Source organism: Cervus canadensis, chromosome 29 (assembly GCF_019320065.1).
Source record: "Cervus canadensis isolate Bull #8, Minnesota chromosome 29, ASM1932006v1, whole genome shotgun sequence".
NCBI lineage: Eukaryota > Metazoa > Chordata > Mammalia > Artiodactyla > Cervidae > Cervus > Cervus canadensis.
This window is the reverse complement of record NC_057414.1, coordinates 46,214,167-46,227,907: the sequence shown is the minus strand read 5'-3', so window position 1 is coordinate 46,227,907 and position 13,741 is coordinate 46,214,167. Positions and strand designations below refer to the sequence as shown.

Genomic DNA, 13,741 nt, shown 5'->3' with positions numbered 1-13,741 from the left:
AGTCCTGTGTGTGATAAAACCATGCGGCTGGTCTGCTTAGATGGGGCTAAAGAGCCTGGTTGGACACGGCGCACCCCGAAGCTGACTGGCTCCTTCTGTGCCCCACCCAGAGTCTTTGTTGAGGGTGGTGTTCAGATACCTGGTGTCCCGTGAGCATGGCAGGACACAGCAGGAAGCTGGCTTCTGCTCAGAGGCGTGCCACTGCCCGCTCTGTTCAGGCCTGACCACTGTGAGCACGGGACAGGGGCTGTATCTGGATCAGGTTGCCACTGCGCTTTATAAAAACGTAAAAACCTCTTTCCTTCCCTTTCAGTTTGAAGAAGGTGAGGAAGGAGAAGAGGAGGTAAGACCTGGCTCACGTGCGACGTCATTCCCCGAGGTGGTCCTCGGCCCTGTCTGCTTAGTGGACTGAGGCTGTGGGGTCTAACTGGCCACGATGCACTCGTCTTGTGGGGACCTGCCCCGGAGGCCCTCAGCCCTAGCGAACACTCGCTAAGACGCAGCGGATAGGTGGCAGTGTCAAGTGGGACCCTGCAGTTGGCTTATGAAAGTGCATCCTAGAAAATAACCATTTATAAACAATCCGCTTGTTCGGCAGTATGTTTACTTCAGGGTCGTCTGTGGGAAAAGTGTCCAGAGGAGGGATTTGCTCGAGTGTGGGTGGTAGTGATTGTAGCCAATTTCCTTGTGAATCAGAGTAGCCCTGTCTGTTCAACTCATTCTCCCTCCTTTTGATGCAGGAGTTAGAAGGTGACGAGGAAGCAGAAGATGATGATGATGCCGAAATTAACCCCAAGGTGAGTTGTTGGGAATTCCCACACCTGTGTCTACTACACTGCTGAGCTTTTAAAACACGTTCCTAGCTTTGAGCCAGGCTGTTATGAGCTGTTATGAACATGTGCTTGTCATTCTCTAATTAGATAAGTTAAAATTGTACCAGAAATATACTCGGATGACGAGCTGTTTAGATACCTGATATACAATTTGAGTGTTAAATGGCTTTCCAGCTCTTTGTCAATCTGTGTCTTATTTATGTAAACTTACTTGGGAGAGCAGCTTTACGTTCCTTATTTTTATGATGTAGTTGGCAGCATGAATAAACCTTTGTGTTTTGTGTTTGTTTTTGGAAAAGGTATGGAGATGGGGTTTGGTTTGTCTTGATGACTAGAATAAAGGAGCAGCAGGCAGACTTTACAGTTGTAACTGGACTGAGACGAGTGAGGGGATACGTCTCAATAGCTTAGATAATTTGAAATAAATCAGGAAGCTTTGCAAAAACCAACAAAGAAATAACTGATGAGGGTGAGTGGCAGTCCCAGTAATTTTACACAGAAGTGAGATTTAACCTCCCGTCTCAGATGAGCCTACATCAAGGAACTTGCCACTTGACACGTATTTTAAATACAGAAGTGTTTTAATGCTGTTCTAAAGCTGTATTGAGAATTACTCTTGTGTGCTCACATGAAATTCATGGCTCACCTGCCTCTTAGGACTAAGGGTGTCACAGTCCGTCAGAAGACTCACTGTACTCGGTGCTGTGGACTCTATCTCTAAGTAGACGTTGTTTCCCCTGGTCAGGCCCTAGGCTGGCCGTGTGTAACTGGGTCTGAGCGCTCTGTGGCACCGGCCATGTCTACGAGTGCACGCTCACAGTGGTGCTTCCTTCTAGGGAAGGGTGTGAGTGCGTTTACCACCTCAGCGTACCGTGTAGGTACTGCTCGGGGCATGGGCTCGGACACATTCATCTCTTAAGCCAGCCTGTCCCCTTTACGGTGACGTGTACACGCCGGGGCCCCGAGTGCCTCGCCCTTCGCCGTCAGCTGAGGAGCCGTGCCCTGCCCGCCCCCAGGTGTATGAGCCTGGCTGTTCTGCGGCCCTCGGGGGCCTGAGGCACGTGTGCACGGCAGGGTTCCAGGCCAGAGGCAGGCGGCTCTGGCGTCCGCCTCTGACTGGAGGCCGTCTGCCACTCGTCTCCGCGGCACTGAGGCTGCTCCCTCCTCCTGTCGTGTCGTCCCTCCCGTTGTCGTCCCCTCTTCTCTCCGTGGCCAGGCCTCCTGTCTTTTCTCACGTCTGGGTTTTCTAGAAGAGCAGCCGCACCTAGTGATCACAGAACGGAGGGAACGGCCGGCACTCACCCTTCGTGAGGGCCTCGGTGTGTTTCTTTGGTCGGGAGCGGGCGAGAGGGACCAGAGGCTCGTGGGGTGCGGGTCTCAGCCACGCCGAGGGGTCTGGTCTGGTCCTCTGGGGCCGTGATGGGACACTCCTGCTCCTCTGGTGCGCCTCTTCAGAGGACTCTCAAGTCCGTCTGCCACGAGCAGGGGCGGTACGGGAGAGGGCTGTCTGGGTATTAGAGGTGCAGATCTGAGTGTCAGGTTTCCCATCTCAGGGTTGATATTTTGCAGCCCTTTTATACCATGAGAAATTGTGGCTCTTTCCTCCTGTTTAATTTTGTGCATTTCATTTTCTCTCATGCTGATGGTTCCTTTCAATTTTTTTCCCCGTTTAGGTGTAATTTTTGTCTGTTAATCATTCATACGTTTCTAGGTAAGGTGGAATTCCCTTCATTCATATCTTCCAAACTTGTGGTCTGTGTTCTGTAACAATGCCACGTTGTGACTGGTAGCGTGTCCAGGGACGCTCAGCACGTGCAGGGCTGGACAGGGCTTGCTGAGAGCAGGTGTCTGCCGTGTGCACTTTGAAAACCAACCGACAGAGACCACGTCGGGCTCCTGTTGGCCGATGTCACTGGTGTGGCATCTTTGTTGGCATTGGAACTGCCCCCCTGCCCCGAGTAAGAGGACAAAATAAGGGTCTGGGACCAGAGTGCCCAGGCCCCCCAGCAGGGCCAGCCTGCTGCCCACTGTGGTTTTTTTTCCCTTGAACGTGTGTCTGTTGCTCGTTCCTACTTGTTAAGTTCAGGTGTTGTGCAGACCAGCAGGGAGTGAAGGGTGGACTTTCATGTGCCAGAATGTTCTGTCTCGGGAGCTGCTGGCTCCCGTGGGTGGTGGTGAGTGCAGCGGAGGTTGCCGAGGTGTGTGCGGCTCGAGGAAGAGAACCAGCTCCAGACCAAGGCTGTCCGCCCTGTCCCCTGCAGGGTCCCCTCCCCGCGGCTCTGCCCGTGTCACAAGTCCCCCCACGGACGCCGCTGTTAGCTCCTGTGGGGAAGGGGGGGAGGTGCGAACAGGAGACCTGTGTGAAGCTGGGGTGGCAGTGTTGGCATCTAGGCGGGAGCAGGGCTCCCCAGACTGCGCTGGTGTGGAGGGTGTCTGTCTGCATCCCCTCCCTTCACTCAGGCGGGCTGGCTTTCTTAGAAAACCAAGGCAGGCAGGCAGGGGGGTGCTACAGAAGACTTTTCTTTTTTGACTACAACAGGTCTTCATTGTAGATGCAGGTTCTTTAGTTGTGGCGTGCAACTTCTTGGTTGCAGCATGTGGAGTCTAGTTCCCTGACCAGGGATCGAACTCTAGCCTCCTGCATTGAGAGCATGGAGTCTTAGCCACTGGACGACCAGGGAAGTCCCTACAGAAGACTTTGGATAGGTGACATGCACAGCCACCCTGGGTCCCATCTGAGGGCTTCGAGCAGTCATGTCAGGGTGTGTCTCCTTGCTCCTGGCCCCCACTGCCCGGGGTGTCACTGGGCTCATTCAGCCCGAAGCCCCTCTGCTCCCCACCCTCTGCCGGCGGTGCGGGCCGTCCGTGAGCAGCCCAGCGTGTCCTCTGGGCAGAACCAGTCACGCTGTCGAGCGTCTGTCTCCCGGCCCGGAGCCCCTGTGGGGGAGGCCGCTCCCAGGACTAAGCCAGCAGCACTGAGGCTGGGGCAGGTCGATGGGGGCCTTCTCCTGGGCCCCACCCTCTCGGGCAGTTGCTGTCTGTGAAGGCCTTTGTCTTAAATGCCCCCAGCTGGCAGGGGATTGGCTCTCTTGTCCCTTGATGACTGGGCTTCTGCCAGCTTCGTGACGTGAGGGCGGGGCTTCCTGCAGGTCGTCTGGGCCCCTCCCAGGCTGGAACCATGGTGTCTTGTTGACAGAGTTCACTTGCGTGACTGCAGGGCTCTGTCAGGGCTCCAGCCTGGAAGTTGCGTCCGTGTGGACGCTGGCCCGGGGCGGGGCTGCGCTTGGCCTTTGGGAGGCAGCATGCCACGGGTGGCCCTGCTCCCCCTGACTGATGAACTCCACTCCGCCTCCCCCACCCCCGCTGCCCGTCCTGGCCTTGGGACAACCAGTTCCCACCAGCGTCTGCAGCCCCCAAGGTGAACAGCTGGTGATGCATGCTGGTGGTAGAGAAGGTGTGGCCCGGAGACGGCACGCTGACTGCGTGCTGCTCCACGTGACATGGCGTCCTGTCTGACCACTGTGTCCATTTACCTGGAGGGAGGTGGGGCCACATCCCTGGCCTGAGCCTCCTGCCTGGGCCCACCTACCCAGCCCACCACCCGCCACACGGTCCCAGCCCCTTGGCCTCAGCTCTCCAGCCTGCTTTCTTCCTGCAACTCCAGCTGTGGAAACACGCGTCTCCCCTTGTCCACAGACGGCTGCGTGCCGCTGCCCTAGCCCGGAGCACCTCTGTACACCCAGTGAGTCTGGAACCAGCCTCTGAGCCCCGCGGCCATGTGTCCAGGCTGCCTCCAGGACCCCTTTGAGATGACAGTTAGGTCTCTTTTAAGTAGAATTTCTCGTCTGGGTGCTTGCTCTGGGCCCCGGTGGTGTTCCTGGGGAGTGTGTGATCAGGTGCTGTTAGCCCGGTGCTGGGCGGCCACGGGGCCAGGCCTGGAGCTAGCGTCCCACTCGGCTCTGTGCTTGTGCACCTGTGTGTGAGGGCCTCAGCCCGGGGCCTGCGGTCAGGGTTCTGTCTCTGTCCATCCTTTACACGTGGTCTTTTCATCCCGCAAGTGTGGGTTCCCACAGGATGGTGCCCGGCTTGTTGATCCTCAGCATCAGTTGTGTTATACCAGATGTTTCTTTTAAACTGTGACGCCGGTTTTTCTTAGACTCTGTGGACATGCCACATTATATTCAGGGTAATTTGTCATCTTCCCAGCCAGAAATCATGAGTTCCTGTTGAGTAAATCATTGGCTCAGAAGTATTAGTAAAATTGATGTCTGTCTGTGAGGCTCTTGTGGTCTCTGCACAAAATTCATGGGGTTGCTAAACAGGTTGAAATGCTGTGAGCTGTCCTCCGTTGGATTATAGTCAAGTGAGTCTGCTCTGGGGAGTGGTCTCCCCCTCCCCCTCTTCTGGAAGGCTAGCGTGCCAGCTGTGGGGCTCCTCCCTGCAAGGGTTGGGCTTTGCCTGTGGAGCGCTTAGTGGCCCCTCATCCGCTGTCATGGCCTTGTCCCCGTCAGTGAGCGGAGCTCTGAGGCCTGGTCCTGGGGGCAGGTGTGCTCCAGGCGGGGCCCTGAAGCCTGGTCCGTCTGTGCTGCCCCAGAGCTGGGCCTTCCAGCGTGGGGACGGGGCGCTGCTCTGTTTAGTTACTCTCTGCCACCTAAGGACCTCCCCTCACCCTGAGATCCTCCCGCTGGCAGTTAAGATGTCTTTAAACAAGAAAAGGCAGCTCCACTGTGCCCTTGTTTCTGGGATGTTAGCTTATTTTTTTTGTTACTTTTTCAAAATGTATGTTAGCAACCAGTTTTTTAGTAAGAACAAGTGAAGTATTGAGTCTTTGTTTTTGTGGTTGGATGGAGATGCCTGCTGACGGGCTGCCCGTTTCTCTACAGTCTTCTTTTCTCTCGTTGACAGAAGGAGCCCAGCCAGCCCTCGGAGTGCAAGCAGCAGTGAGGCGCCCGTGTGGACAGTGCTCACGCCTAACTCGTTTTCAAGTGCATGATTTTCACTTTAACTTCTCCTTTTACTTTATGATTTTGCTTAACCTGTACAGTGGCAGCTCAGATGCATTTCAGAGATAGGAGGTTAATTCCAGCACCCTCTACGGCTTTGGGCACAGCCCAGTGGACTCACCCAGCCCTGCCTTGGCGAGGGCCCTGCAGATCGCATTGGGGGATCACTGGACGCCAAGGGCACGTGTCCAGGGGTGTGGTTCCGGGGCATCTAGAACTCCTTCACCCCTCCCGCCATCGGACAGGATTTGTTTTGTTTGAAGACGCCCACGCACTGTCTCCAGTCCCGGCAGAACCAGCCGGGGTAGGCGCCCTTCTCACACTGCTCTTTCTTTAGTTTAATTTTCCTCAGGACTGACCCTGAGGCTCCAGCTTTTGTGGTTCATCTCGTATTTATTTTATCTTTCACGCTGGTGACGGCTTGGGGGCGTGCACTGTCGCTTGTCGTTCAAGTTTCTGAGACCCTGTGGGGACCAGACACCCGGTGCCCTGAGCCGGAGGTGCTGGTCAGGCTGCAGACCCCGCGGAAGCTGCTGCTCCCTCAGGACACGCGGACCACGCTTGGCCTTGGGGACGGGGGTGGGGCTGTGGGCAGAACCAGGGTTTGCCAGGCTTCGCGGGGAGGGGCTCCGGCCGGGAAGCACGGCTTTCCTCGTAGTGCGACACGTCTTGCTTTCTCGTAGCTCCCATTTCTTGGCCCCACACTCATTTTGTCTTAAAAGCCCTGGGTTCCGAGCGACCTGTCCTTGGTGGCGTGTGGGTTTTGAGTGTGTGACCTCTGGCCCTGGGAGTTCAGGCTGTGGCCAGGCTGTAGAGTGCTCAGCCTTACTTAACGATACATTTGTAACTGAATACAGTGTTTTCAATTTGTACAGAATAGTTAGGATATTCTATTAAAGTTGTGAACCATGGACCCAGTGTGTGTGTCTTCCTTGGGGGGCCGCAGCGGGTGGGGCGGGAGCGACGGGAGGGCGGCCAGTGTCGGGGCGCTGGGTGTGGGCAGATCCAGGACTTCCGGGCTCCTGGTTTGTGTTTCTGAGGCGCACTTCCCTGTCGATGGGTTGGGGTCCCCGTCCCCGCCCCAGCAAAGAGTCGTTTCTCAGCATTTGCAGGTTTGCGCCCTCTAGGTTCCTTAGTGAGGGCCGTGCGCCGTCGGTCTACTCGCCGCTGCTTTTCCAGGGTTTCCTCCCGCCCCCTTCTCAGGAACGGGAGCTCTTCCCAGAAAAGACGCTTCCGACCTGAGGGCCGCGTCTTGTCAGGCTTTTCCGGTTTCCGGTGTTTGCTCCGCCCCCTTCCCAGAAGCACCCGCTGCCCAGGCCCCTTGCTCCAGCTCCACAGTTGGGACTCTGCCCCTGGCGATGTCGGGGCGCCCAGAGAGGGAGGAGACGCAGGGGCAGGCAGGCAGGTGGCTGGCTGCCCCCGCCTCCGCACAGGAGTCCAGCCCACCCGACGCCCGCCTGCCTGTGGGGCTGGCGTCTCATGAGAGCGGCCAGAAAGCGGAGGGTGCTGGCCGGCATGAGGGAGGGTGGGAAGCTCGGAGCATGGCTGAGGGGTGAACGTGCGTTCAGGGACGACCGTGGAGCTGGAAGGTCTTGACTGAAGTGTCTGGGCCGCCGAGCTTCAGACCCTCCAGCAGTGGACGGTGGGGAACCCTTGCCCGTGCCCACCCCAGAGGCCATCAAGGAGAGGCTGCCTTGTTCCCACCCACACGCAGCCAGTACCCCATCCTCGGAGGGTGCACGAGGCCCCCACACCCCTGCCCTGTCCCCTCAGGGGCCCCCACTCCAGGCTGGCTGCTGTCACCACTGAGCAGGGACACTCCGTGACCGTGTTGATGACAGAAGAGCGGACAGGGTGGTGGTGCAGGGCGCTGTGCCCGGGGGACCTGTGGGAGGCGAGCACACGGCGTCGCGCTGGGGGCACCTTATCTCGCCGCCGCTGGTCCCTCTCCCACTGTCCTCACCAGCGGGCGATGGACCTGAGTTCACACCCGAAGCAGCGGCTCCACCCTGAGCACAGAAGGATGTTGGGCGAGTCAGGCGAGCAGCTGCTCTTCCGTCCGTTGGTGAGCAGCGGTGAGCGTTCACCGGTTGGTGTGAGGCGAGCCAGAGGAGACGGTAAGGTTCTCTGCCCGGCACCCTGTAGGCTTCGGGAGAGGAGGTGCGTGTCACCTGGGTGCGAGTCTGGACATCGTTCCCGGTTTGAGATGGCCACAGACTGGGGCGGCCCCTCACTCACCCCCAGGAGACAGGAGGGGTCCCGTCCCCTCCCATGGCGAACTCTTGGCCACAAAGGACCAGGGCACCTCCTTGCCCGTGGGGAACATCTGGGGTGTGTTGGGAGGAACAGAACATATGTCATGAACACACTTATGTGTGAGTGCACACCGGCACATGGGAATGCCTGTGTGGGAGTGCACACCGGCACATGGCGACACCTGTGTGGGAGTGCAACAGGTGCATGGGAGCACCTGTGCAGGAGTGCACACCGGTGCATGGGAACACCTGTGTGGGAGTGCAACAGGTGCATGGGAACACCTGTGTGTGAGTGCACACCAGTACATGGGAACGCCTGTGCGGGAGTGCACACCGGTGCATGGAAACACCTGTGTGTGAGTGCACACCGGTGCATGGGAACACCTGTGCGGGAGTGCACACTGGTGCATGCAAACACCTGTGTGTGAGTGCAACAGGTGCATGGGAACACCTGTGTGTGAGTGCAACAGGTACATGGGAACACCTGTGTGTGAGTGCACACCAGTACATGGGAACGCCTGTGTGGGAGTGCACACCGGTGCATGCAAACACCTGTGTGTGAGTGCAACAGGTGCATGGGAACACCTGTGTGGGAGTGCACACCAGTACATGGGAATGCCTGTGCAGGAGTGCACACCAGTGCATGGGAACGCCTGTGCGGGAGTGCACACCGGTGCATGGGAACACCTGTGTGTGAGTGCAACAGGTGCATGGGAACACCTGTGTGTGAGTGCACACCAGTACATGGGAACGCCTGTGCGGGAGTGCACACCGGTGCATGGAAACACCTGTGTGTGAGTGCACACCGGTGCATGGGAACACCTGTGCGGGAGTGCACACTGGTGCATGCAAACACCTGTGTGTGAGTGCAACAGGTGCATGGGAACACCTGTGTGTGAGTGCAACAGGTACATGGGAACACCTGTGTGTGAGTGCACACCAGTACATGGGAACGCCTGTGTGGGAGTGCACACCGGTGCATGCAAACACCTGTGTGTGAGTGCAACAGGTGCATGGGAACACCTGTGTGGGAGTGCACACCAGTACATGGGAATGCCTGTGTGGGAGTGCACACTGGTGCATGGAAACACCTGTGTGTGAGTGCAACAGGTGCATGGGAACACCTGTGTGTGAGTGCACACCAGTACATGGGAACGCCTGTGCGGGAGTGCACACCGGTGCATGCAAACACCTGTGTGTGAGTGCAACAGGTGCATGGGAACACCTGTGCAGGAGTGCACACCAGTGCATGGGAACGCCTGTGCGGGAGTGCACACCGGTGCATGCAAACACCTGTGTGTGAGTGCAACAGGTGCATGGGAACACCTGTGTGTGAGTGCACACCAGTACATGGGAACGCCTGTGCGGGAGTGCACACCGGTGCATGGAAACACCTGTGTGTGAGTGCACACCGGTGCATGGGAACACCTGTGCGGGAGTGCACACCGGTGCATGCAAACACCTGTGTGTGAGTGCAACAGGTGCATGGGAACACCTGTGTGGGAGTGCAACAGGTACATGGGAACACCTGTGTGTGAGTGCACACCAGTACATGGGAACGCCTGTGTGGGAGTGCACACCGGTGCATGCAAACAACTGTGTGTGAGTGCAACAGGTGCATGGGAACACCTGTGTGGGAGTGCACCCAGTACATGGGAATGCCTGTGCGGGAGTGACACCGGTGCATGGACACTGTGTGTGAGGCAACAGGTGCAGGAAACAGCCTGTGTGTGAGTGCACACCAAGTATTTGAAAGCCCTTGGAGTGCACACCGGTGCATGCAACCCTGTGTGTGATGCAACAGGTGCGGAACACCTGTGTGGGAGTGCACACCAGTACTGGGAGCCTTGTGGATGACCCGTCATGGGAACACTGTGTGTGAGTGCAACAGGTCATGGAACTGTGGAGTGCACACACCAGCTGCATGGAACGCCTTGCGGGAGTGCACACCGGTGCATGGAACCTGTGGTGTGAGTGCACACTCATGCAAACACCTGTGCGGTGCACCCGTGCAGCAAACAGCTTGTGTGAGTGCAACACCGGTGCTGGACTGTGGTGGAGTCCACCGGTGCATCAAACACCTGTGTTGTGAGTGCAACATGCATGGAAACTGTGTGAGTGCAACAGGTTCAGTGGAACACCTGGTGTGAGTGCAACAACATGGAACGCCTGTGCGGGAGTGCACACCGGTAGCATGGGAAAGCCTGTGTGGAAGTGCAACAGGTGCATGGGAATGTGTGGGAGTGACACCAGTACATGGGAATCCTTGTGTGGGAGTGCACACCGGTCATGGGAAACACCTGTGTGTGAGTGCAACAGGTGCAGTGGGAACACCTGTGCGGGTGCACACCAGTGCCATGGACGCCCTGTGCGGGAGTGCACACCGGTGCATGGGAACACCTGTGCAGGAGTGCACACCAGTACATGGGAATGCCTGTGCGGGAGTGCACACCGGTGCATGGAAACACCTGTGTGTGAGTGCAACAGGTGCATGGGAACACCTGTGTGTGAGTGCAACAGGTGCATGGAAACACCTGTGTGTGAGTGCACACCGGTGCATGCAAACACCTGTGTGTGAGTGCAACAGGTGCATGGGAACACCTGTGTGTGAGTGCAACAGGTGCATGGGAACACCTGTGTGTGAGTGCACACCAGTACATGGGAACGCCTGTGCGGGAGTGCACACCGGTGCATGGGAACACCTGTGTGTGAGTGCAACAGGTGCATGGGAACACCTGTGTGGGAGTGCACACCAGTACATGGGAATGCCTGTGTGGGAGTGCACACCGGTGCATGGGAACACCTGTGTGTGAGTGCAACAGGTGCATGGGAACACCTGTGCAGGAGTGCACACCAGTGCATGGAAACACCTGTGTGTGAGTGCAACAGGTGCATGGGAACACCTGTGCAGGAGTGCACACCAGTACATGGGAATGCCTGTGCGGGAGTGCACACCGGTGCATGGAAACACCTGTGTGTGAGTGCAACAGGTGCATGGGAACACCTGTGTGTGAGTGCAACAGGTGCATGGAAACACCTGTGTGTGAGTGCACACCGGTGCATGCAAACACCTGTGTGTGAGTGCAACAGGTGCATGGGAACACCTGTGTGTGAGTGCAACAGGTGCATGGGAACACCTGTGTGTGAGTGCACACCAGTACATGGGAACGCCTGTGCGGGAGTGCACACCGGTGCATGGAAACACCTGTGTGTGAGTGCACACCGGTGCATGGGAACACCTGTGTGGGAGTGCACACCGGTGCATGCAAACACCTGTGTGTGAGTGCAACAGGTGCATGGGAACACCTGTGTGGGAGTGCAACAGGTACATGGGAACACCTGTGTGTGAGTGCACACCAGTACATGGGAACGCCTGTGCGGGAGTGCACACCGGTGCATGCAAACACCTGTGTGTGAGTGCAACAGGTGCATGGGAACACCTGTGTGGGAGTGCACACCAGTACATGGGAACGCCTGTGCGGGAGTGCGCACCAGTGCATGGAAACGCCTGTGTGTGAGTGTAACAGGTGCATGGGAACGCCTGTGCGGGAGTGCACACCCATGCATGGGAACGCCTGTGTGTGAGTGCAACAGGTGCATGGGAACATTTGAGTGCACACCAGTGCATGGGAACACCTGCGTGGGATTGCACACCCATGCATGGGAACACCGCGGGATTGCACACCCGTGCATGGGAGCACCTGTGTGGGAGTGCACACCGGTACATGGGAACGCCTATGAGGGAGTGCACACTGGTGCATGGGAACGCCTATGAGGGAGTGCAACAGGTGCATGGGAACATTTGAGTGCACACCAGTGCATGGGAACACCTGCGCGGGAGTGCACACCCGTGCATGGGAACACCTGTGTGGGATTGCACACCCGTGCATGGGAACACCTGTGTGGGAGTGCACACCGGTACATGGGAACGCCTATGAGGGAGTGCACACTGGTGCCTGGAAACACAGCTGTGTGTGAGTGCACACCTGTGTGCCGGTGCCCAGTCATGCCATGTGGAGGCTCCCAGCTCCACAGGAAGCTGGACGGGAGGCCCTGCAGACTGCTGGAGAAGCACTGGGATGGCCGCTTTCTGCGTCCCCCCTGGGGAACCATGTGATGGCGTGGGCAGACAAACTGGGTTTACCTCAGGGCAGTCAGGGTAGAGGGCGGCATGTTGAGGCTACTCAGAATGCGGCACTGGGTTTTGTTCCCCTTGTGGGGTAGGAAGGGTGGGCGAGGCTGCCCGGTGCTGGGGCCTCCGGCTGCCGCTCGGCTCCCCCAGGTACACTTGGCAAGGCTGCTGCGCAGAGCGCTGCAGCTGTGCCCTCCCCACCGAGCACTGGGGCTCTGACCCCACGGCCCCTCACCGGCCCCCGGGTTCGGTCAGGCCTTGCCATTGGTGCTGGAAGGTCACAGAGCATCCAGGAGGTTTGCCCAGAGCCATCAGCCCGGAGGCAGCAGGGCAGTGGCACTCTGGTGGCCTGACCAGTGTGCCCGGCTCTGCCTGGAGCTGCAGCTGCCTGGGCCCAGCACTGCCCATGCGGTCAGGCCCCTGCCTCTGTCCCCTGACTGCCTCAGGCCGGGTAGAGCTTTGATGGCCAGGGCGCCCCGCCCGGCCTTCACGATGCTCCTCAGGGGTTCCCTCCCTCCTGTGGTCTCTGCCGTGAGGCTCCCCAGGTCCCCGTTGCTCTGTCGCCGGCCACAGGGCCTGGTTCCCTGCCTCCCTCAGGGCCTGTGCCTCATCTGTCACCATGTCCTCAAAACCGACGGGTGGACTCCAGGTCCAGCGGCCACTCTGACCCCCTCCTCCACCAGCCTCAACACCCCAGCTTCTGGGAGACGCGCAGCCCAGCACCCAGCCCTTGGGGGGCAGGAGCCCATGGCTAAAGGCAGCAGTGACCGTGTACCCCACATGGGGCGACCCTTGACATCAGGAGCCCATCGACACGGGGATCTCAGAAGTGGCACCTGAGTGGGGCCTGGGACACGTGTGCACACTTGTCAGAGTCCCTCGCGTGGGGGGGTGTGGTTGGACACTGCACTGTAGCTGAGTTTTCACAAGCCCCACAGATGAGGGTGGTTCCGGTTTTGCTTTTACGGGTTGGGGGTTTTGGCCCCAGGGCCTGGCGTGGGCACCAGACCTCCCGGCCCCTGCCTCACCCTGGTGGCTGGCGTGCTGTGTCAGTTCATGGCCTCCACTCTGGGGCAGGGGCCCCCCAGAGGCCTGACTAACTTCTTCCAGGGCCCAGCCATCCCCCCAGGCCCACGGGTTCCCCCTTCAGTCTGTGAAGGGGCCAAGCTGACTCCACCCAGTGATTCCTGCTCCCTGAACTCCTTCCTGCCAGTGGGGCAGGGGTGGGTGGGCTCGCCCCGGAGGTGGGCAACTAGGCTGGGGAGGGGGAGGGTGGAGACTCGGCTCCCTGACCTCTGGTGTCCGCTCAGTCTCTCCTCCCTACTTCCCCTTTCTGCCTCCAAGCCCCCAGTGGGCCGGACAACGCTGGGTGGGCTGCAGAGACCTGGTGGGACAGGGACCACCTCCAGTTGTGCCACCAGCCAGGCCCCTGGTAGAAGCAGGCACTGTGCCGAGCATGGGTGACCCTTGGCTCCTGGCTGCCGCACCGGACCCGGTCCTGGCCTCCAAGCCCTCATG

The 13,741-nt window shown here is 58.6% G+C and overlaps 1 protein-coding gene across 3 annotated transcripts in view; it reads left to right on the top strand.

The window, feature by feature from the left end:
• The window catches only part of NAP1L4 (nucleosome assembly protein 1 like 4), a 48,700-nt gene extending 41,953 nt beyond the window's left edge, over positions 1–6,747 (top strand). For 2 of the 3 annotated variants that reach the window (XM_043452126.1, XM_043452127.1), the window contains exons 13-15: positions 314–343; positions 741–797; positions 5,739–6,747. In XM_043452126.1, coding sequence (XP_043308061.1) covers positions 314–343; positions 741–797; positions 5,739–5,777 — 126 coding nt within the window. In that variant the 3' untranslated portion in view covers positions 5,778–6,747. Of the gene's footprint in view, positions 1–313; positions 344–740; positions 798–2,506; positions 2,545–5,738 lie in introns of all 3 variants that reach the window. The other variant, XM_043452124.1, reaches the window with a different exon arrangement.
• The last annotated feature ends 6,994 nt before the right edge of the window (positions 6,748–13,741 follow it).